Source organism: Salmo trutta, chromosome 5, assembly GCF_901001165.1.
Source record: "Salmo trutta chromosome 5, fSalTru1.1, whole genome shotgun sequence".
Taxonomy (NCBI): domain Eukaryota; kingdom Metazoa; phylum Chordata; class Actinopteri; order Salmoniformes; family Salmonidae; genus Salmo; species Salmo trutta.
The window spans coordinates 48186308-48210644 of NC_042961.1; the positions used below are offsets into that span (position 1 = coordinate 48186308).

The following is a 24337-nucleotide window of genomic DNA, read 5'->3' on the forward strand; positions in this document are numbered from 1 at the left end:
CTTCTAAATCACAATGTGTACATTGTCATATTTGAAATCAGTCTCTCAACAATATACTGTTCAAATTATATTCAGATACGATTTTTAATTTTAGTTCAGGCTTTTCTCATGAAGAGAGTGACATGGTTGTTTATGGTTACGATGTACTGAGGTGTGTGTAGAGAGTACGTGATGAGGACTGACAGTCATTGCTGGTGGTTAGAGATGAGTTTACATGAGTGGAAAATCTATTTAGGGTATTCAGAACACCACAGAGATGTTTTCAGGACACAGCTAAATAAGAGTTTGAGACAAACTAAAACACTTGTCAATAGATGCATACTAACAGTGCATTAAACAACCAAAAATAGCTTTGTTACATTGAGCATAAGCCTAATATAGTTGTTGCACACTGAATTTATGGGTGAAAATTGGAGACAAATATGAATGCAAACCAAGCAATACCTCTATATGAAAGCAGTTTAATGTTTTATTGGATCTAAAGTGCACAACAATATGAATGTTAAAAGGAGCTTGACAGAATACAAGTAATTGTAACACAAAATGAAAAAGCCATAGTAATACATACAGTGTAGAAAACACAAAATCAATGCAAGTTATTAAAGAGCAAAAGTTGACGTTTCAGTCCATGTTTTGGCACCTCACCCCAGACTACACAGTGTCTCTCTCCATGGTGCTCCCCTGTCTCCGGGTCTTTGGCTTGTTGTGGATGACATTCAGAGCAGCGTAATGGACTGACGTGAGTGTGTCATCATCTTCTTGATCCTAAGAGGAATAGCAAAACAAATTCCAAAGACATCAGGAAATGACCTGATAATTTGATAGAAGGATCTGTTTACAGTTCATCAAACTCATGCAAACAAAAAGTAACTTTATGGTCTGCATACCTGGTTATAAAAACAAGGGACATCTATGTTTCCCTGTTCGTTTGGTTTTGTCTTAATTGTTCACACCTATTTATGATTCCCTGATTATGTTCATTATTTGACTTGACTGAGTGTGCGTTCCTTTTAGACAAACACATGGTGGAATCATCATTATCAACATCATCATCATCATCATCATCATACAATTAATTATCCCAGTTTCATGATTGAACTTAATGTATACTGCACCAAAACAATAAGCATGTATTGTGGGCAATGATAACGCTTACGCCTGCAAAGCCGAGAAGTTTGTTTTCTTGGTCAACTTATACAAAACACAAGGAAGGACAATGATGAGGATGACACAAATGTCATGACGTGCGACTTTACGACAGGTCATAAATACCTGGTAGAAACTGCCATGCAGTATTTTGACGCCCCATGCGAGGAATCTAAAATAGAATGAGGTCTTCATGACTGAATTAACTATATATATTAATTGTGCAAACAGATTGCTGTACAAACATTCAATGTTAGATAGGAATAGAACCGTGTGGTGTGTGTGTTGCTCATAGAAGTTGTTCCGGTGTCGTGTATCAGATGACGTCAGATTGTCTTATGAGTTGTAAAGTAGTGATTACATTTCTAGTACTTGGAAAACGATCCAGCTACTTATAGAAATTTGACAAATAGCTGCATTGGGACAAAAGTGCTATTTCTGTCTCTTGTGTTTCAGGACAGGGTAGACTCGGTTATTATTAATTTCTCGAGCAAGGACAAAGAGCCAGCCGATTGAAATTTGAGATATTAGCTTGACAAGTGATAATTCTCTGTCCCTCGCCTCTTCAGTAGCATGAGGAGACCACGGTGCATTTCGTTGTTTTCCACGCATTCCGGTTAAAAAAAATCGTGAAAATAACGCCGGAAAGGGTTTGAAAGTAAGACGTTATTAGTAAAACCATTCCCTTGTTTGAAAGTGTACAAAATAGGATTAGCTTGCTCGAGATGCTAAGCTAACAAAGGAACAGCAGCCATTTGTTTTTTCCTGTGTCACGTGGAAATTCCTCCGTCTTACGCAACGGAAGTCCCGCCCTTTGTACTTCCCTTTGATTTCAGCTTTCTGCAATCAGTGACCCACTGTGGGTAAGAATCGCCAGTAAATTTATTTTCAAAATAATTATTTAGGTGACACCCAAATGTGGATGACGTTTAACAAGTGGTTACTTATGATATCCAGCCAGTCTCAACTGATTGGATATCGATGTCTCATTCAATTTAACTAAAAAGGTAAAATTGCCAGAATTACCTTTTACCAATGGACATTTTAAACAATTTCCAAAAGGATGGGTTTCTAGAAATGAAACAAGTTCAACTTTTCCACATTAACCTTGATACAGCAAGACTCTCAAATTAATTAAAATGTAATTCCCAAATAGCCTGTAACGATACCGTTAGGAGAAGTATCGGAGTCAGGCCCTGGACACAGGGATGAGTGCAAACAAAACGTGTTTACTCAAAACCATAATAAAACTTCTCCCACAGCAATAAATCATGGTTGGGAGAAACACCTCCAACAACCACCAAACAGGAAATAATCACAGACAAGACAAACAGGAAAGCCAGAGGGTTAAATAATGAACATAATCAGGGAATCATAAACAGGTGTGTACAATTAAGACAAAACCAAACAAACAGGGAAACATAGATCGGTAGTGACTAGTAAACCGGTGACGTCAACCGCCGAACGCCGCCCGAACAAGGAGAGGGGCCTACTTTGCCGGAAGTTGTAACATAGCCTATACAGGTTTGAGTCATCATTAACATTGACTAATCAGTCAAATTTGCTTTAGCAAAGCACATTCAGTACTATCCAATACTGATGGAAGTCCCGCCTCCAGCGAGAATCACATGTGGCTTCGGCCTTAGGGACATGTGTATCTGGTGATGAATGTAACCTAACATTTAAACTACTGTTTACACTTATGATAATCCAGACAATCTCAATTGATTGGATATTATCGGTCTCATTCAATATGAACTAAAGTTAAAATTGCCTAACAAATCTTTTCAGGTGGATCTTTTAGATAATACCCAAAGTGATTGGTTTCTACAAATGAGACAATTTAAACTTTTCCACATTAATCTTGATAAAGCTTTGCTCTCAGGTAAATTAACGTTTAATTCCCAAATAGCCTATACAGGTTTGATTTATCATTAACATTGATTAATAAGTAAAATGTGCTTTTGCAAAGCTTATTCAGGACTACCCAGTACTGAATGAAGTCCTGCCTCCAGCGGGAATCCCATGTGGCTTCGGTCTTAGGGATAAGTGAACCTAGTGGTGAATGTACCATAACATTTGCTCTATTGGTTACACTTATGATAATCCAGACAATCTCAATTGATTGGATATCATCGTCTCATTCAATTTAATAACCTCTAGGGGCTACGGGGCAGTATTTTCACGGCCGGATGAAAAACATACCCAATTTAAACAGGTTACTACTCTGGCCCAGAAAATAGAATATGTTTGAATAGACAACACTCTGAAGTTTCTAAAACTGTTTGAATGGTGTCTGTGAGTATAACAGAACTCATATGGCAGGCAAAAAACCTGAGAAAAATTGAATCAGGAAGTGGGAGAATTTAGAAATGTAGTTTTTGTTTTGAATCCCTTGGAAAACTACAGTGACATAGGATTTACTTTACACCTCCTAACTCTTCCATTGGCTGTCAACAATCTTTATGAACTGGTTTCAACCGTAATCTGTTACTGGGCAGATCATTTTGGCTCAGTCAATCATTGGCCAGTCTGAGGAGAGGTGTCTTATGATGCGCGTGTACGTGACGTCATCGTTTTTATATATTTCTTCTGGGATGAATAGCTATTGCCCGGTTGTAAAATTATCGCAATTTTACGTTAAAAAATACCCTAAAAGATTGATTGTAAACATCGTTTGACGTGTTTCTACAAACGGTAATGGAACTTTGAACATTTAGTCTATGGATTTGCGTCCATGCCACATAGCATTGTAAAGTGTTCTGGATGGGTCAACAAAACGGACGTATTTGGACATAAATGATCGACTTTGCAGAACAAATGAACATTTCTTGTGGAAGTGGGTGCCCATCCGAGTGCATTCCGCTGAAGATCAGCAAAGGTAAGTAAATATTTCGAACATATTGTTAGAGATTTGTCGACGCCATAGTTGTAGGCTAACTGTATAGCTTAGCATTGAAGGCTAAGTTCTGTACTCAGAATATTGAACAATGTGCTTTTTCCGTAACGTTATTTTGAAATCTGACAAAGTGGTTGCATAAAGGAGTAGATTATCTCTAATTCTGTAAATAATTGTTATACATTTTTTTCAACATTAATGAGTTCTTCCGTAAATTAAATGTGCCTATTCACCGGAGTGTTATGGGGAGAAAACATTTTCTGAACGTCACGCGCCAATGTAAAAATTGGGTTTTTGGATATAAATATAAACTTGATCGAACAAAAAATGCATGTATTGTCTAACATGATGTCCTAGGAGTGTCATCTGATGAAGATTGTCAAAGGTTAGTGCTTAATTTTAGCTGTATATCTGGTTTTGTGATGGCTATCGTGCTTGGAAAATTGCTTTCTTTTTTTTTTGCTGAGGTGCTATGCTAAAATAATCTAATGTTTTTCTTTCACCGAAAAGCCTTTTTGAAATCGGACAATGTGATTGGATTAACGAGTAGAGTATATTTAAAATGCCCTATAATACTTGAATTTTAATTTTGAGATTATTTTGTTTTGAATATCGCGCCGTGCTATCTCACTGGTTGTTGTCCAACCAATCCCGTTATCGGGATTGTATCCTCAAGAGGTTTTTAATAAGTTAAAATGTCGAACATACCTTTTCAGGTTCTTTTCCATATTAACCTAGATGAACCAACTTCTCAGGTTAAAGTTTAATTCCCAGTTGCCTATACAGGTATGATGAATCATTATCATTGATTAATCAAGTCAATTTGCTTTTGCAAATTCATTCACGTCCAACTCTCACATTACTGATACAGTACTAATGGTTCATTAACATCTATAAATAGCTTATAATGTCTTTGCAGCTTCCAACGTATTCCAAAACCAAACTCTGGAAAAATAGGGGGGAAAAATGATCCTCTCAAATGTTCTAGTAATGTGCAAGCTAACAGAATGAGTGGTTCCCACTCCCCCGCTAATTAGTGAACCCTCACCCATAAAAGGTTTGATCTCTGACCCCAGCAGCGATACCAACCCTAACTATGCCATTTGCGGAAAAGCAGTAGAAATCGCGACATATGCTCTCCAAAATCAACCATTGGGCGCCGGCCTTGTAAAGGTTTTCTCCAGTTTAGCCCTGATGTCTTGCCGTCCAAGATTGGCATCGGTCCAATACCACAGTGCACAGCTGAAGCACGAGCAGGAAACGGTAGATACAAAGGGACAGGTGGAGAGAACCGGGAAACCAATGACAAAAGCAGAAAAGGGAAACAATTCTGCGAGCTATGGAACTGCATTTGAAAACTGAACAATTTAATGTAATTGTAAAAACTTATGACAAAGACCGAGCGTCTTCTACAGGAACAAAATTGTCTTCTACAGGAACAACTTGATTTAGCCAAAACTAAATACGAAGATGTCCACGTCAAACTACAAACAGGAGCGAGCAACTTGATAACATGCATGCAGTTTTGTTGAACGTTACTCAAAGTAACAATGTTCTACTCAAAATGCTGCAGACCAAAGACGATCAGTTAATGAACACATTGACTAAGTTGGATGACAGGTCAGCAGAACTTTGAAGTCGCTGACCAAATGAATGATGAGAGAACTCAGGTGATGAAGATGGAAATAGTGATTTCTAAGCAAGGTTTACATCACTGAATCTCTTGCTCTGTACTCAAGACCTCTATCTGCAAACAATGACAGATAAGTTTGAGACCGAAAGGAGCAAGTGCAACACGTGTCCAAAATCAGTCACTCTAAGCGCTCAAATGGACTCTGCAATGCAGCAGAGTACCACCCTTAGGTACAATCTGGTGGAATTCCAGAACAGTCACGCACTACAGTGTGACTACCCAACCAAGCAACCGGAGCCCGGTACTCAAAGGAGTGAAGACGATAGAAGGTTTCAGACTTTGCCTCCCTCATGTGTCCCTCAGTCTTATCCTCTTGGCCATTTGGCACTGAGTAATATGGCGCCTCTTCGCCAACAAAGCTAAAGCTTGACTTCTCCTCTTGGCCTTTCAGCCCCAATTTCCCCACAGGATGAAGCTAACCCTCTCCTCCCACTTGACAAACCCGTCAAGAATTTCCCCACCTTTGACCCAATTCCAGGTCAGACAAACGATACTGAGATGTCCCTAGCTGACAGAGGATGCATTGGCTGGCTACCTGAACACTACTGGTTCTGACAGGCTTTACCTGTTAAAGCGAACGTTGAATAGACACGTGACGACGTTCATTCATCTACAACAGCAACACGTGCTAAATGACTACGCTAAACTTGCCTAGGCTTTGAAATTCGAATTTAGTGGTGCTGCGTCTCTCAAACACGATAGCTCACTGGCTAACACTGTCAAACAAGCTCAGAATGAACACCCACATGTTTACTATCATAGGCATCCTTCAGCTTACTTTGGCCTACTCGCTGAAACAGGAATGGAAGAGTTGTTACCATTCAAACAAATGTCTCTGTTGAACATGTACCCAGCTTCATTACCTACTTTGGCCTTACAGCCCACGTTGGTTTGCCTATCGTACAACTCAAAAAGCTTGCAAGCACAACGTTTGAGGCATCATAAGCTCGCAATGCTAAGAGCCCTGACCACTCGGTTTTTAATTAAGGTTGACCAGGAGCACTCACTCCAGTTACAGGGTGCATTATCAGGTATTGGAGCGTTGAGAGATGAAGCACAACAATGATTTCTACCACGAAACCATGATTCCAATAACCACTGCAGTCGAAATAACTGTTAAGTACGTCGCCATCGAAACGACTACCGCTACAATCGACCTGTTCGCTACTTTCTTGCACCTATCCCACAAAAAGTGTCAGAGCACAAGGGTAACAAAGGGTTAAAGGACAATCAAAAAGTAGACCAATGTTCTCTAGAAGTTTGACTATGTGAAGAACTAAAGGGAGAACATTTTGAGAAAAAGGTAAAAGATAAGTCACAAGGACTAGACAGGGAATTGCCGGACACCAGGTCCACAGGAATTAACACCCTTAGCAAGGACGTTAAAAAACAAATCTCTCCCGCTCTCACTCGAGACCCTATCCAGGGCCCGCTCTATAAAGAAACAAGCCCACAGGCTTTGTCTATAGACTCTGATACAAAGGCTGCGAAGAAAAAGGTCAAAAGCTTCGTTAAAGTCAAGCTCACTCAAAATCCAAAAAGTTGATCTGCCTTCACCTCGAACAGAAATGGCACATATCATCATTGTGAACGTCCACTTCACATTGTGGGGAATATGTCCACTAAATGCAACTCTAAACGGCCATACCTGGAAACAGTCCTGGATGACTGCTTAATAACTTGTCATGCGCTAATTGATTCGGGTGCGGCAATATCGCTCATCTCTCAAACATTGTTTGATGATCTCAAAAGGGCTTTGAAGCCCTTTGAAATTGGAACAAAGCGTCACTACACTCCTGAGGTTTCACTCAGACTACCTCGCCTCTCACATTGAGAGTCATGCTGAAACTACACTTCCAGGACGTATCACTCGTTCATCCTGTGTACGTTACCAGCCTCGAATCTGAACCTCTGCTACTCGGAGCAGACTTGATGGATTGGTTACTCCCACTGGTGGATTGGAAAACCAACCACGTATGGTTACAGGTCACAGTGCCTTCTCCACTGACCACACTGTCTTCCCCTAATGCTAGCTGCAACGCAGTCATCCACTAGGGATATTTGTCAAAAGTACCCCTTGGGAAAAAGACGTTTTGAAACCTCTTGGTGCAGAATCCGATTCAAAGAGATATTATGATATCTCGACACATTCCATCAGCAAACCTGATTGAATTTTTTTTTCATGATTTTGAACCAGCAGTCTCTGTGAATGAGCAACTTCCCTCCTCCTTGAAGTCATGCAATACTGTAGTTGAGATGAACTTCTCTTGCCCTTCGGACACTTCTGCAAGCACTGTGGCCATCTCAGCATAAAAAACAACGAGGCGCAGAGTGTACTCTGCTTCCGCTGATACATCTTACGCCTTGTGGGGGACTGTCACCCCTTACAATGACACTAATAGCATCAGTCCTGCAACTCACCCAATGACTCCCACTGGTGAAATACTTTGTGATATAACAGACAGATATCCTCGTCTCAATTCACAGGTACTGAAGAGGTTGCCACACGCGGCCGCTGTGGTGACAGACAGGCCTCAACAGCCACTGAGTGTTTTGAAGCACAAACACCAGGAGATTTGGTTGAAAGGTTACAGCCATTCTCATAACAACGCGGCCGCTGACTACTCGTACGTAGGTTCCGACCATTTCGTTTGTGCCTCGGATACCAACACCAACCGCTGGTGGGGAGGTCCCGAGCCACAAATGGGGGAATAGTAGCCCAGATCCATGATGAGCCCCATCAAGGCTGGTGGGGGGGCTGAGACTATGTGCAACAACGTACGAGGCCGCCAGAGGAGAAACCCAAAAATCTAGTTGTAAAATCCCCTTTGAGAACAGTGAGGAGCAGACAGGCCCCTAGATGGGGGAAATCTTAGAACGCGGCTAAGCTATTACTGAGGTGTACCACAGTGGTCGTAAAAGAAGTCCAGTGGACTTCCAACTTCAAAACAAATGGCAAAAATAGTCATGCTTTGCCATGTGTAGTTTCAAATACAATACAACTAGTAAAGTGATCTAATCATGTGTTCCGGTAGGATAATATTCAGAATAAATCGGTAGGATAACTGGTCCCCTTGAGTACCAGTATAAATGCTACCACAGACAGTCCAGCAACAATCAGTAAGAGGACTAGAGACCTCACAAGTCAAATTGCTATTGATAATAGAGACAGAGGTGTTAGTAGTCTCCAGAACACTCTTCTGATGGTCAACACACATGCCACTAATGAATAGAACCCTCCAATGAGGAAGTCATGAACCATGATCACAACGAGTACGACTGGTTCAGTGCTTAGAGAGTACTTCCGTTGTGAGGTTAGCTCCTCCGTGGATAACATAGCTATGAAATAGACTCTATCATACCTACAGTTGAAGTCGGAAGTTTACATACACTTAGGATGGAGTCATTATAAAACTCGTTTTTCAGCCACTCCACAAATTTCTTGTTAACAAACTATAGTTTTGGCAAGTCGGTTAGGACATCTACTTTGTGCATGACACAAGTCATTTTTCCAACAATTGTTTACAGACAGATTATTTCACTGTATCACAATTTCAGTGGGTCAGAAGTTTACATACTGTAAGTTGACTGCCTTTAAACAGCTTGGAAAACTCCAGAAAATTATGTCATGGCTTTAGAAGCTTCTGATAGGCTAATTGACATCATTTGAGTCAATTGGAGGTGTACCTGTGCACGTATTTCAAGGCCTACCTTCAAACTCAGTGCCTCTTTGCTTGACATCATGAGAAAATCAAAAGAAATCAGCCAAGACCTCATAAAAAGAATTGTAGACCTCCACAAGTCTGGTTCATCCTTGGGAGCAATTTCCAAACGCCTGAAGGTACCACGTTCATCTGTACAAACAATAGTACGCAAGTATAAACACCATGGGACCATGCAGCCGTCATATAGCTCAGGAAGGAGACGCGTTCTGTCTCCTAGAGATGAACATACTTTGGTGCAAAAAGTGCAAATCAATCCCAGAACAACAGCAAAGAATCTTGTGAAGATGCTGGAGGAAACAGGTACAAAAATATCTATATCCACAGTAAAACGAGTCCTATATCGACATATCCTGGGAGGCCGCTCAGCAAGGAACCGCCATAAAAAAGCCGCCATAAAAAAAACGCCATTAAAAAGCCAGACTACGGTTTGCAACTGCACATGGGGACACAGATTGTACTTTTAGGAGAAATGTCCTCTGGTCTGATGAATCAAAAATAGAACTGTTTGTCCATAATGACCATCATTATGTTTGGAGGAAAAAAGGGGATGCTTGCAAGCCGAAGAACACCATCCCAACTGTGAAGCAGGGGGTGGCAGCATCATGTTGTGGGGGTGCTTTGCTGCAGGAGGGACTGGTGCTCTTCACAAAATAGAAGGCATTATGAGAAGGAAATGTATGTGGATCTATTGAAGCAACATCTCAAGACATCAGTCAGGTAGTTAAAGCTTGGTCCCAAATGGGTCTTCCAAATGGACAAGGACTCCAATTATACTTCCAAAGTTGTAGCAAAATGGCTTAAAGAACACGAAGTCAAGGTATTGGAGTAGCCATCACAAAGCCCTGACCTCTATCCCATAGAAAATGTGTGGGCAGAACTGAAAAAGCGTGTGCGAGCAAGGAGGCCTACAAACCTGACTCAGTTACACCAGCTCTGGCAGGATGAATGGGCCAAAATTCACCCAACTTATTGTGGGAAGCTTGTGGAAGGCTACCTGAAACGTTTGACCCAAGTTAAACAATTTAAAGGCAATGCTACCAAATACTAATTGAGTGTATGTAAACTTCTGACCCACTGGGAATGTGATGAAAGAAATTAAAGCTGAAATAAATCATTCTCTGTACTATTATTATGACATTTCACATTCTTAAAATAAAGTGGTGATCCTAACTGACCTAAGACAGGGAATTGTTGGTAGGATTAAATGTCAGGAATTGTGAAAACTGAGTTTAAATGTATTTGGCTAACAGGCTGACTCCACCGCTCGTGTCGTGTGCGCAAGCGTTGCAAAATAAATTTAGAAATGTATATTATTCAATTATTGCACCCACACTGCTCGCTCGCTCCAACGAGCGTCTGCGTTGCAAAGGGCTAAAATGGAAGTCAGTTCTATTTCTGACGCAGATCACGCTGCAAGTCCTGCCTCTCCCATCTCCTCATTGGTTTATAGAAGCAAGTACCAATGTGCCATTTCCTCATTGGTTATACCCATGTGGGTGACTGAAAGACGAACGAGGTCCGTGGCGGTAATGCACCTAATGTATGAAAGTTGCCAATCGCAATATAAATTCAAGAGAAAAAGGCCTAGAAGGAGGAGAGATGACTAGGAACAATTTGGTTGACCATTTTATGTGTGGATTAATTGCCGGAGTCGAGGACCTTGAGCATTTCAGGTAAAATAACAACTCAATGTTTATATCCCTGGACAAATTAGCCAGCAAGAGCAAGTTAGCTAAATAGGACAAATTAGCTAGGAAGGGCAAGCTAGCAAGCTAAATTGCCATAAATCTTTAATGCTTTTTGACCTGTCCCCAAATTAATGTAATTGGTTCAGAGTTTGTTTTGATATTTTAACCTGTGTCGTGATCGCGTTTGGTGTGGGGGGACAAAATACATTTATGCATGATGGCGCACGATGGCACGCGCGCAGCCGGTTTGGGTTCCGTGTAAAGTGTATGTAAACTTCCAACTTCAACTGTACATATACACTACCGGTCAAAAGTTTTCTCTTTATTTTGACTATTTTCTACATTGTAGAATAATAGTGATGACATCAAAACTTATAAGGGCACAAGGCGAGACCCAGATACAGACACAGGAGGCAGATGGTTAGAGTCCAATATGTTTATTAACAATCCAAAAGGGGTAGGCAAGAGAATGGTCATGGACAGGCAAAAGGTCAAAACCAGTTCAGAGATCCAGAGGTACAGAATGGCAGGCAGGCTCGAGGTCAGGTCAGGCAGAATGGTCAGGCAGGTGGGAATGGAATCCACCTGTTATGAATTCTCCTGCTGGTGACTGTTATCAGCACCTCACAACCCTCAGCTGCACTCACCATTCCCCTGCCCCACGACCAGAGCATGATGGTCTAGGGGGTACCATAAACATGTCTTTCAAACTCTCTCTGACCTTTGTGACCTGTGTCCTGACAGGTTGCTGTGGAGGTTACTAGGGGGCCAGGTCACACAACACTTGCAGTCTACTTCAAGCAGTGGCAGAGAACAACATCTATGTCACTGCCCATCAACAACTGGACCCAATAACATCTTTCTGGGCTTGTAGGATGGTGTGCGTGCACAAAGTGTGTTGTGACATTTATATATTGTTGAAATGCATTCCAGGTTAGTTACTATTGTTGTATGCTGCTGTCGTGTCTTTGCTATGCCGGATTAAATGATATGACATGTTATTTCATAAAATCATTTCTCTGTAATTAATATTACCTGATTAAACTAATCATGTAAATGTAATTAACTGGAAAGTCGGGGCACCACGGAAGAATGTTTATAGAGCTGTTATCTTCTGAATAAACTTAAAGACCTGGTAATCTTTTATATCAATAGCAGTCAATTATTAATCGTCACCTTATTCAGTCTCATCTGAACGTCATAGAATTATTGGTTATCTTCACAAACCCTGGCTAACAAGTTGAATCAGAAATACAAAATTTGGTTTAATCATTTATTTACTAAATACCTAAATAATCACACAAAATTACATATACACAGGATGGATCATACATTGATTACTAATTATGTCATACATGAAAACGTTCCTAGCAGATGGAACCGATATGAAAGGCTGGTTACACAAAGAAAGGGGGTTGGGTATGAATGCAAGTGCAGGAAGACTGAGGAACAAAATTATTGGGTCTCTATCGGACCTTATGTAGCTATGCTATCGTAAATTAAGATTCTTATACATTCTAAATAACCGCCCATTCGGAAAAGGAAAATGCAAGAAATATTTACTCTGAGCTGCGCTTCGATAGATTGGTCGTAGATGGAAGGCTGGGTTGCCCATCAGAGATCTCTTGTCCTTTGAAGAATATGTTGGTGGTAGAACGGATACGTTGTAGTACCGTTGTCGTGTGGTAGACCGGATACGTTGTAGTACCCTGTCTTTCTGAAGAGATTGTCCGTCCTTTCCTAGCCCATGTTTGCAGCTGCTGCTGCTAAGTCAACGGCTAGGATGTATCACTTCTTTAGTGAATAAGAGTTCAAAGTTCAAACCAAGTTGCCATACTATAAGCTCATGCTATATTCTGGCTGGTATAGTTGAAATTCGTCCTTCCAGTGTGTCGATCGTCACCTCCACGTTGAAATTCACCCTTTTTAACGTATGGACAGCAGTCCTCACGTCACCGGGAACACAATGCTAATTTCGTTAGATTATTGTCGTTCAACCATTCACAACCAGAGCTCACACTGAGGTAAGCTTAGTTCTGTAGGTGATATTAGCCCTTTTAACCTCTCTAGGGTAGGGGGCAGTATTTGCACGGCCGGATAAAAAAACGTACCCGATTTAATCTGGTTATTACTACTGCCCAGAAACTAGAATATGCATATAATTATTGGCTTTGGATAGAAAACACCCTAAAGTTTCTAAAACTGTTTGAATGGTGTCTGTGAGTATAACATAACTCATATGGCAGGCAAAAACCTGAGAAGATTCTGTACAGGAAGTGCCCTCTCTGACCATTCCTTGGGCTTCTTGGCTCTGTTTATTGAAAACTTAGGATCTTTGCTGTAACGTGACACTTCCTATGGCTCCCATAGGCTCTCAGAACCCGGGAAAAAGCTGAATGATGTAATTCCAGCCCCTGGCTGAAAAACATTAGCGCCTTTGGTAAGTGGTCTATCAGAGGACAATCAGACTGAGGCGCATGCACGAGGCGACCCCATGTTTTTATTTTCTCTCTCTTTGTACTAAAACACAGATTCCCGGTCGGAATATTATCGCTTTTTTACGAGAAAAATGGCATAAAAATTGATTTTAAACAGAGGTTGACATGCTTCGAAGTACGGTAATGGAATATTTAGAATGTTTTTGTCACGAAACGCGTCGGGCGCGTCACCCTTATTTACCCTTCGGATAGTGTCTTGAACGCACGAACAAAACAGAGGATATTTGAACATAACTATGGATTATTTTGAACCAAACCAACATTTGTTATTGAAGTAGAAGTCCTGGGAGTGCATTCTGACGAAGAACAGCAAAGGTAATAACATTTTTCTTATAGTAAATCTGACTTTGGTGAGGGCTAAACTTGGTGGGTGTCTAAATAGCTAGCCCTGTGATGCCGGGCTATCTACTTAGAATATTGCAAAATGTGCTTTCACCGAAAAGCTATTTTAAAATCGGACATAGCGAGTGCATAGAGGAGTTCTGTATCTATAATTCTTAAAATAATTGTTATGTTTTTTGTGAACGTTTATCGTGAGTAATTTAGTAAATTCACCGGAAGTTTGCGGGGGGTATGCTAGTTCTGAACGTCACATGCTAATGTAAAAAGCTGGTTTTTGATATGATATAAATATGAACTTGATTGAACAAAACATGCATTGTATAACATAATGTCCTAGGGGTGTCATCTGATGAAGATCATCAAAGGTTAGTGCTGCATTTAGCTGTGGTTTTGTTTTTTGTGACATTATATGCTAGCTTGAAAAATGGGTGTCTGATTATTTCTGGCTGGGTACTCTGCTGAGATAATCTAATGTTTTGCTTTCGTTGTAAAGCCTTTTTGAAATCGGACAGTGTGGTTAGATTAACGAGAGTCTTGTCTTTAAAATGGTGTAAAATAGTCATATGTTTGAGAAATTGAAGTAATAGCATTTCTAAGGTATTTGAATAACGCTCCACAGGATTCCACTGGCTGTTACGTAGGTGGGACGATTTCGTCCCACATATCCTAGAGAGGTTAACCTCTCTGGGCAAGGTGGGACCATCAGCCAGTGGAATCCCGTGGCGCGTTATTATACTCCAGATGTAACAGACTGACCCTAGCCCCCCGACACATAAACTACTGCAGCATAAATACTGGAGGCTGAGACAGGAGGGATCAGAAGACACTGTGGCCCCATCCGATGGTACCCCCGGACAGGGCCAAACAGGCAGGATATAACCCCACCCACTTTGCCAAAGCACATCCCCCACACCACTAGAGGGATGTCTCCAACCACCAACCTAAGACAAGGCCGAGTATAGCCCACAAAGATCTCCGCCACGGCACAACCCAAGGAGGGGTGGGGGGGGGTGGGGTGGGGGGGTGGGGGGGGGGGGGCCAACCCAGACAGGAAGACTACGTCAGTGACTCAACCCACTCAGGTGACACACCCCCCCTCCCATGGACGGCAAGGAAGAACACCAGTAAGCCAGTGACTCAGCCCCTGTAATAGGGTTAGAGGCAGAGAGTCCCAGTGGAGAGAGGGGAACCGGCAAGGCAGAGACAGCAAGGGCGATTCGTTGCTCCAGCCTTTCCGTTCACCTTCACACTCCTGGGCCAGACTATACTTAATCATAGGACCTACTGAAGAGATATGTCTTCATTGTCAGCTTGGCAAATGGCTGACAATGACCAAATCCTTCTCAACCACAGAAGAAGAGGGGGGGGGGGAGGGGGGGTAGCTGGGCCAAGTTTTGACACCTTAACGCTCTGGTTATGAGAACTGGGGACTGCCGGACTACTTGGCTGAGGATGCGTACCTTTTAAACAAACACATGAAGGAATCATCTTCATCATGATCATCATCATCATCATCATACATTGAATCAACCCATTTTCAATACTAAAACATGTAATGTATACTGCACCAACAGATTAAGCATATATTTTGGGCAATGATAATGCTTACCGCTGCACAGCAGAGAGGTTTTCTTGGTCATCTTATACAAAACACAACCAAGGACAGTGATGAGGATGACACACAGAGTCAACGCTACACCCAGGCAGTACACCAAGAGGACATGGTCCTCCTTACAACCATCTGTGGAAATACAGACAGTGATAGAGGAGATTCAGCATTTTTTGTTCAACCAGTAATAGAATGTTAGAACATTTTAGAAATGTCAGAAATATCACTAACAGTCAACGTCCAGCTTGGTACCATTCCGAAACAGTATCTCCCCAAATGATGCCACAGCGCAATAGTAAGTCCCAGTGTCAAAGAGGCTGAGGTTCCTCTTGGGGAAGTTGTAGACAAATCTCTTTGTATTAGACCCAGCCTCAGGGCTCTTCTGACACTGATCACTCCTGTCTCTCTGGGTGTAAATGATTCCTGGACAGGATTCTCCTGAGCCATGTCTGAACCAATAGACACTGTGTTCTCCTGCACAGGTCTCAGTGTGTATTGTACAGCTCAGAGTCACAGAGTCTCCTGGCTGGACTGACTCAGACACAGGTTGCTGGAGTACATACATGCAGTTGGACTCTGAACCTGAAGAAAGTGACAGAGTAAGATCATAGTGTGTATATTGTATTGGCCTGGTATATAACATTTACAGCCAAAGTCTAAAGTATATTTCTATTTTAATGGTGCAAAATATAAAATCCAAAATTAGGGAAGGAAGTTAAGTTACCTTTGACAATTAAAACAGTTCCTTTTCCGAATTTGACTTTGCCCACTAACATAGCACCACAGTAGTATGTAGCTGAGTCACCTGACTCTGTCTTGGAGATGGTCAGGTTAGAGCTGCCAACACCTCTCTTCACACTCAAATGTTTAGTCTCATTGAAGTCCTTGGTAAAATTGTTAAAATAAAAGGTATTTTGAGTGCGATAATATGATGATGCCATGAGAAGAGGCTTCTGTCCCACAGTTTGCTTGAACCAAGAGACTCTGACCATCAAATTAGATTGACAAAAGCAAGTGAGAGATACATTTTGACCCAGATTTGTAACTATCAAAGGGTCTGGTTGGATTACATCGTTTTTAAGTGCAGAACCTGTGAAGAAAACAAACTAAATAAATCAGGCAAAGGTATAGTACTGATTTATTCATTATTAACATTATTCAGACTACATAGTCATTCAAATTGATTCAAAAAGACCATCACATAAAAAGTAAAAGGAACCGTATTAATATTTCTTACTTACCAAAGTTGCCGTAAAACAAAAAGATTGTCCAAGATATAATCATATATTCACTGTCCTTTCTGAACTGTATAGAGTGTGGGTCTTGAGTGTGGGCCCCTTTTATATGATGACACTCATTGGTTAATCATTATGAAGTAGGTGGAATCTCTGAACTAAGTGATTTTATTGGCTGTCTGAACAGGCATAAAACATCTGATTAAAACTACAATCTAACGTGTCCTGTGACATACCATAGTTAGAGCAGCCCTTCAAATGATGTAAAGTCAGAGTTACTGGTTGTATTTTCTAGCATTTGGGTCGGTGGCTGAGACTACCCTAAAGAAGGGTGAGGAGCTTATTCATCTTTCTTGCTCCTTCACTGGACGAGATTGACCTGTATAAAATGCAGTCTCTCTACAGAAAAGAAAGGAAATGTGCCTTTGCTTGATCTCAGGAACCGTCTGTTTTTGATGGTCAGATTTGAATAGCTGAATACTCGATAGGCCGCTCAGTAGGCCATGAATGGGCGGCCTTTCATGTTGTTGTTGTTGTTGTTGTTGTCATGTCTACTCCCGCTCCCCCTCACTGGCTCTGACAACCATCATTACGCGCACCTGGCACCATCGTTACGTGCACCTGCGCCTCATTATGAGTCTCACCTGGTCTCCATCACATCACTGATTACCTCCCCTATATCTGTCACTCCATTAGGTTAATTCCCCAGGCAGTATTAGTTATGTGTTTCATGTCCAGAAGATACTCTTGTTTTGTATCGTTCCATATTTCTTGTATTATTAAACTCACCCCTGCACTTGCTTCTCGATTCCTAGCATCTCCTTTACAGTTGTACAGCTTTATTCTTCTTTGTATAACTTTATCACATAGCAAGTTATATTTTTTAAACAATGTGACTACTGTGGATTTTCCTTTAATAGGCCTAACTACAGCTCATACTGTCTACAATACTATGTACTGCAGCTGGCCAACAGAGGGTTTGTCCACCCAAAGTAAGAGACACAACAGCAAGAGGCAATGGATCCCTTTACTTAATGTTTTTCTTCCATTGTGGTCCATGGGAGTCATACAGTAGTTGGGACCTGGTTGTCCACATGTTATAACACTGTCATCCTCTAGGGCTCTATGACTTCCACACAGTCACTTCATAACACAGAGAAACAGAAAACATGACATCGTCTTTGCTTAACCAGCAATATCTAATATACTATTTATTCTCCAATGTATGGACGGATAAAAGGCCTCCCATGATATAATTAGGAGGCTTTTTCTTCCTGGCCCATACATTGATGATACTTTACATCCCACTTCAAACCATGGTTTGTGTTTAACTAAGAACTTCAAATCTCTATGTCAATTACCTAATAGTTCTATGTGGTTTTTCACAGATTTCAGTAGCCTATGTATAGATAACTTGCTGCCTCAAAAAATAGTTTTCTATTGTTGATTAAAAGGACAGCATGAAGAACAATATATTGTCATACAACTGACTGACACCACTGAGACATCCTGCTGAGACCACAGAGAGAGAGAGAAGGGCATAGAGGGTCCTGTGCAGAAGGCCAACAGGCCTTACCAAGGTATAGACAGCTACAACCTTGTGTATTGTTCATAACATACATCAGAGTACATGTAAGTAGGTTGCTGTTTATGTGAGGGGGTGTGTGGCATGCAATCAGTAGGCCTACGTCTTAAAGAAAAAACAAAGAAGAAAAACACTCCTACACTACAGCTGCATGATGTTTACTGTAACATGATGCATGGGAAAATGGCGCCGACGGAGATGGCAGTATTGTGACTAGCTCTTTGGAAACTTTGTAGTATTTCGTTTTTTTATGTAATTTTTTTTTACATTACTAGCTCAGGAAATGTTTGAGTCAAGTTTTGTGTCTTTGGATAATGAAGTTGGTGAGCTAAGAGCAAGGATTTATTTCCAGAGAGACATCGGGGCCTGTAACATACTTTGTTTCACGGAAACATGGCTCTCTCTGGATAATCAGTTGGAGTCGGTAAAGCCAGCAGGATTCTCAGTACATCGCGCAGACAGGAATAAATATCTCTCCGGGAAGCAGAAGGGCGGAAGGGTGTGTTTCACGATTAACGACTCATGGTGTAATTCTAGGAAAATACAGGAACTCAAGTCCTTTTGTTAATCCTACCTAGAATCACTCACAATTCAATGCCGACCATATTATCTCCCAAGAGTATTCTCCTCTATCATCGCCATGGCCGTTTACATCCCACCTCAAGCCGAAACCTCGACGGCCCTCTAAGAACTTCACTAGACTTTATGCAAACTGGAAACCACATATCCTGAGGGTGCATTTATCGTAGCTTGGGATTTTAACAAAGCAAATCTGAGTACTAGGCTGCCGAAGATCTATCAACATATCGACTGTGCCAATCACGCTGCTAAGACTCTCGACCATTACTATTCAAACTTACGGAATGCTAACAAGGCCCTCCCCCGCCCTCCTTTCGGCAAATCTGACCATGACTCCCTCTTGCTCCTTGTGTCCTATAGGCAGAAACTCAAACAGAAAGTGCCCGTGCTTCGTACTATTCAATGCTGGTCTGACCGATCGTAATCCACGCTTCAGGATTGTTTTGATAACGTGGACTGGGATATGTTCTGGGTAATTTGCGAAAATAATCTAGACGCATACACGAATACAGTGACTGAGTTTATAAGGAAGAGTGTAGGAGATGTAGTACCCACTGTGATGATTAAAACATACCCTAACCAGAAACCGTGGATAGATGGAAGCATTCACGTGAAACTGAAAATGCGAACCATTGCATTTAACCATGGCAAGGTGACTGGTAATATGGCAGAATATAAACAGCGTAGTTATTCACTTCGCAAGGCAATCAAACAAGCTAAATGTCAGTATAGAGATCAAGTGGAGTCGCAATTCAACGGCTCGGACACACAATGTATGTGGCAGGGACTACAGACGATCACCGACCACAAAAGGAAAACCAGCCACATTGCCGAGATTGCTTCCGGACAGGCCTGCTACCAAGGACTGTGGGCTCTCCTTCTCCATGGCCAACGTGGCCAACGTAAGTAAAACATTTAAACGTGCCACAAGGCTGCCGGCCCAGACGGCATCCCAAGCCTCGTCCTCAGAGCATGCGCAGACCAGCTGGCTGGTGTGTTTACTGGCATATTCAATCTTTCCCTATCCCAGTCTGCTGTCCCCACATGCTTCAAGATGGCCACCATTGTTCCTGTACCCAAGAAGGCAAAGGTAACTGAACTTAATGACTATCGCCCCGTAGCACTCACTTCTGTCATCATGAAGTGCTTTGAGAGAGTAGTCAAGGATCATATCACCTCTACCTTACCTGCCACCCTAGACCCACTCCAATTTGCTTACCGCCCCAATAGATCCACAGATGATGCAATCGCCATCACTCTGCACACTGTCCTATCCCATCTGGACATGATGAATACGTATGTAAGAATGCAGTTTATTGACTATAGCTCAGCATTCAACACCATATTACCCTCCAAGTTCATCAGTAATGTCGAGGCCCTGGGTCTGAACCCCGCCCTGTGCAACTGGGACCTGGACTTCCCGACGGGCCACCCCCAGGTGGTGAAGGTAGGAAACATCACCTCCACACCGCTGATCCTCAACACTGGGGCCCCACAAGGGTGCACGCTCAGCCCCCTCCTGTACTCCCTGTTCACTCATGACTGCGTGGCCAAGCACCCCTCCAACTCAATCATCAAGTTTGCAGACAACACAACAGTAGTAGGCTTGATTACCAACGATGACAAGACGGCCTACAGGGAGGAGGTGAGGGCTCTGGGAGTGTGGTGCCTGGAAAACAACTTCACTCAATGTCAACAAAACAAACGAGATGATCGTGGATTTCAGGAAAGAGCAGAGGGAGCACCCGCCTATCAACATCGACGGGACAGCAGTGAAGAAGGTGGAAAGCTTCAAGTTCCTTGGCATAGACATCACTGACAAACTGAAATGGACCACCCACACAGACAGTGTGGTGAAGAAGGCACAACAGAGCCTCTTCAACCTCAGGAGGCTAAAGAAATTGTGCTTGTCATTACTCGAGGCTTGTCATTAAGCTCGCCCTGCCTGGTACGGCAACTGGAAGAACTTGATAACAGGGACTAGAGAGAACAGGTGTACAGGAAAAAACATGCTGGTAGGCTGGACGAGACAAGACAAACTAAAAACAGAAAACACAGGTACAAATGCACATGGGATAATGGGGGAAATGGGCGACACCTGGAGGGGAGTTGAGACAAGCACAAGACAGGTGAAACAGATCAGGGTGGAAAGAGAAGACTTGGGCTGTGAGACAGCGGTTTAATCCTTGATACATGAAAAGTGGGATGTATATGGAGGGTACGGAGCAACAGAAAATTAAGGCTGGTGTCAGTAAATGTTGACAAAAAAGCATAATTAAATTGTTGCCAGAAACACACTTGCAGTCACCAACGCTCTGGATAACATAACAGCCTAACCTGTTCTGCTAGGGCGAGTAAAATTGTCAGAGTGAGCTGTTCTCTCATTTGTGGCTGGAAGTAGCTAGCAAGCTAGCCAGCGTTAGCCAGTTAGCTTGGGTGCTTGACTGCTGGCCAGAGCGTCCAGTGTGCGCTCTGAATGCTCCAAGTGAGCACAGCACAACAGGTGAATGCAAAAATGATTTGCATGCTGCTGCATAAATTATGTAACATGTCAGGGAGATATGTGTACTGTAGCTAAGAAAGTAATACAAAGTGTATGTTGTGTAGTAAGCTGTTAGTAGCCCATGTGCCTCAGCCTAATAATTTGGTCTATTTTCACCTCTTAATTTCTCCTACTGTTCTGACTTGGTGGTGCACATGTAGCCCTATAACCTGTTTTTGAGAAATGTAATCATTGAATATTGTAAGAGCTTTCATTGTCTCTTTATATGCCCCTTTTATTTATCCTACGGTTTTGACTTGGTGTACAGGCAGAACACTGTAAAAATGGCCCATGTTCTGAATTCTGTTACTGTACATTTCAAAAGTGCTGAACAAATAGTTACATTAACTACGTCCGTCCTAGCCTGCTCATTAATCTCTTAATCAAAATTACGGATTGCCTCTTATCCTCTTGTCGTCCCCTTATGCCATAGTTTGTACATCTCAATAGTCAGTAGAAACCACATTTGTTTAAGCAAGTCAGCCATATCATGTTTTTTTAAAAGGCAGTAAATGAGGCTGAATGAACTGTTTTGCTGCCAGACAAGGCTCCGCTGATAGCCAGTTGGAGCAGTGTTGGGACAGCTTTATGTAGGCCCTAACAGTTTGTGGGCACCGTTTGTCACCGTTATTGTGCAATTCATGTATTGTTTAGTGTTGTGTTGTGTTGTGTAGTGGCTTTGTTGATATGCATCCCACATTTTTTGGGGAGTCCCCACCAAGATTTACATGCTAAAATCGCCACTGGTACTAACTCAAGGCCTCTTCTGACTGATAAGAAGACATGTGAAAGGCACGGAGGAGTTCGAAGGTTCTGGACTCGACAGGCTGGAACACAATAACATCAATGGGAGGAACAGACTCAGTTCCTGCCCAGCAACAGAGCCTATATATACTTGTGTGACCTGTAGGTGTGCTTTTGCAACTGCAACACCCAGTGTGGTGAATAACTCCAGCTTGAGTTTTTCTTGGAGTCCGTCTGATTTATTGTCCCAGAAAGTAGAACCTAACACAGTACTCCTGATGGTCCATAGGAGGTCTGTTGTGCATTTAACATGTATTTACATGTAGGGGTAGAGCAATGTGAGTGTATATGGAGGAAACACCTACAGAGTGACACAAGTCAATTTTATGTCAGTCTCATTCCCTGTATATCATTCACAGAAAGGTCCACTAACTGAAGTGTAAACCTGAGAGTTCCATGACTGATTGGACACGCCGGCCTAACGAATGCATGTGACATGCCATTTCTATTCTGTTTCATTCTCTGATTAGTGTTGTTCTAATAGGAAGTAATCCTCCTCTATTGGTCTCCTTCTGACAGAACATCCTGCAGTAGACTTACAAGACTTGTCTAATTCAGAATGGACTGAAACGTTCTCCCCTGACATCATCCCAAAATGGCCCCTCCCCCTGAGCCCATAGATCTAGACTAGATGGCGCTGTATCACACAGGAGACAGTTAACTCAGAGAGTTCACATATGGTTCATCAGCAGTTTTTTTGTGGTTTGTAACTGATTTCATATAACTAAATATACAGTATATTAGAGTCATTTTAATAAAGAACTTTTTTGCTGTGGCTGCAAAATGTAAAGGGCAACGTGAACAAAAAGTAAAGATTGTCAGAAAAACAGCAACACCACATATACATCCTGCTGAAAACCACATAGAGACACAGAGAGCAGGTAGGAGGGTCCTGTGTGCACAAAGCCAGCAGACCCACATGACCAATGCTTAAATACGGCCTCGTCTTGGGTTTACGGAAGACTGCAGATTACTTGTGAACTTGTTGTGTGGGGCTGGGTGTGAGTGACATGCTATCAACACAACTAAAACAGGACAACACATTACAGAGGAGAGATGACTTGATAAATAGGTTGTTTCACGTACTTATTCAATTACTCCCTGGAACTCAATACAAAACTAAACGTAAACACGTGTCTTCGTCATACAGATCACTGTACAACCAGTTTTATTTTGAGTGATTGTATGGCTCCTCCTGGTAACTAAGCTACACTTTATAATAACTTAGTTGATGTTCGTAGTAATGAACCAGTGATGATGACTAACTAGCCCGTAAGATGTATGTGACTCTGTGATTCTGAAATGGATCTATAACATGATAGAGATGTCTAATATGTATGAAATAAATGTATATATTACCTTATTATAGATTCTTAACAGCCACAAAGTGTCTTTGTTGGGCCTTTGTTGACAGATATTATGACTACACACATCAACTATCACAGGAAAGTACTTTTTCAACGATTCCTAGTGAACTCTTAAAGTTGCTGCCAATTCCTGTACTTTAACCTTCACATATGCATGTTAACATTTTGTATTGTTTGTGAAAATGTCTCAGTTACAATGTGTACATTGTCATATTTTGATTGAATTATCAAAAATATCAGCTCTCTGCAAAATACACTTAGCTAAGAAGTCTATTTTTAGTTCAGGCTTTTCTCATGAAGAGAGTGAGTTGTGCTCTTAGTGACATGGATGTTTGTGGTTTAGATGCACTGAGGTGTGTGAAGACAGTGTGTGGTGAGGATTGACGGTCATTACTGGTGGATAGAGATTAGTTAAACTGAGTGTTAAATCTATGTAGGGCCGTCAGAACACCACAGATATGTGATGCAGGATACAGCTTTAAAAGAGAGTTTGAGAAAACAGAAAGTGATAGTCAATAGAAGGAACTCTATGCATGCTCTTATGCACATCATGTAATCAGTGTCACGTCCTGACCAGTATAGGGGTTATTTGTGATTGTAGTTTGGTCAGGACGTGGCAGAGGGT

At 41.8% G+C, this 24337-nt stretch overlaps 1 protein-coding gene across 1 annotated transcript; it reads right to left on the minus strand.

Annotated features, from left to right (window-relative positions):
* Nucleotides 1–443: 443 nt before the first annotated feature.
* LOC115194316 (uncharacterized) lies at nucleotides 444–16884 on the minus strand. Its single transcript, XM_029753941.1, has 6 exons — nucleotides 16842–16884; nucleotides 16325–16690; nucleotides 15832–16182; nucleotides 15601–15732; nucleotides 15399–15451; nucleotides 444–765 (listed from the first exon to the last, which is right to left on the minus strand). Exons 1-6 carry the CDS (start codon nucleotides 16882–16884, stop codon nucleotides 652–654), a joined length of 1059 nt encoding a protein of 352 aa, XP_029609801.1. The 3' UTR covers nucleotides 444–651.
* Nucleotides 16885–24337: the final 7453 nt, after the last annotated feature.

Bases quoted from the DNA above. Each gene is read 5' to 3' on its own strand.
- LOC115194316 (XM_029753941.1), bottom strand. From the start codon at position 16,884: ATGATTATATCTTGGACAATCTTTTTGTTTTACGGCAACTTTG. The intron at 16,691-16,841 runs GTAAGTAAGAAA...TTTTCTTCACAG, and splicing joins TTTGTTTTACGGCAACTTTG to GTTCTGCACTTAAAAACGAT. The intron at 15,733-15,831 runs GTTAGTGATATT...GTATTTCCACAG, and splicing joins TACCAAGCTGGACGTTGACT to ATGGTTGTAAGGAGGACCAT.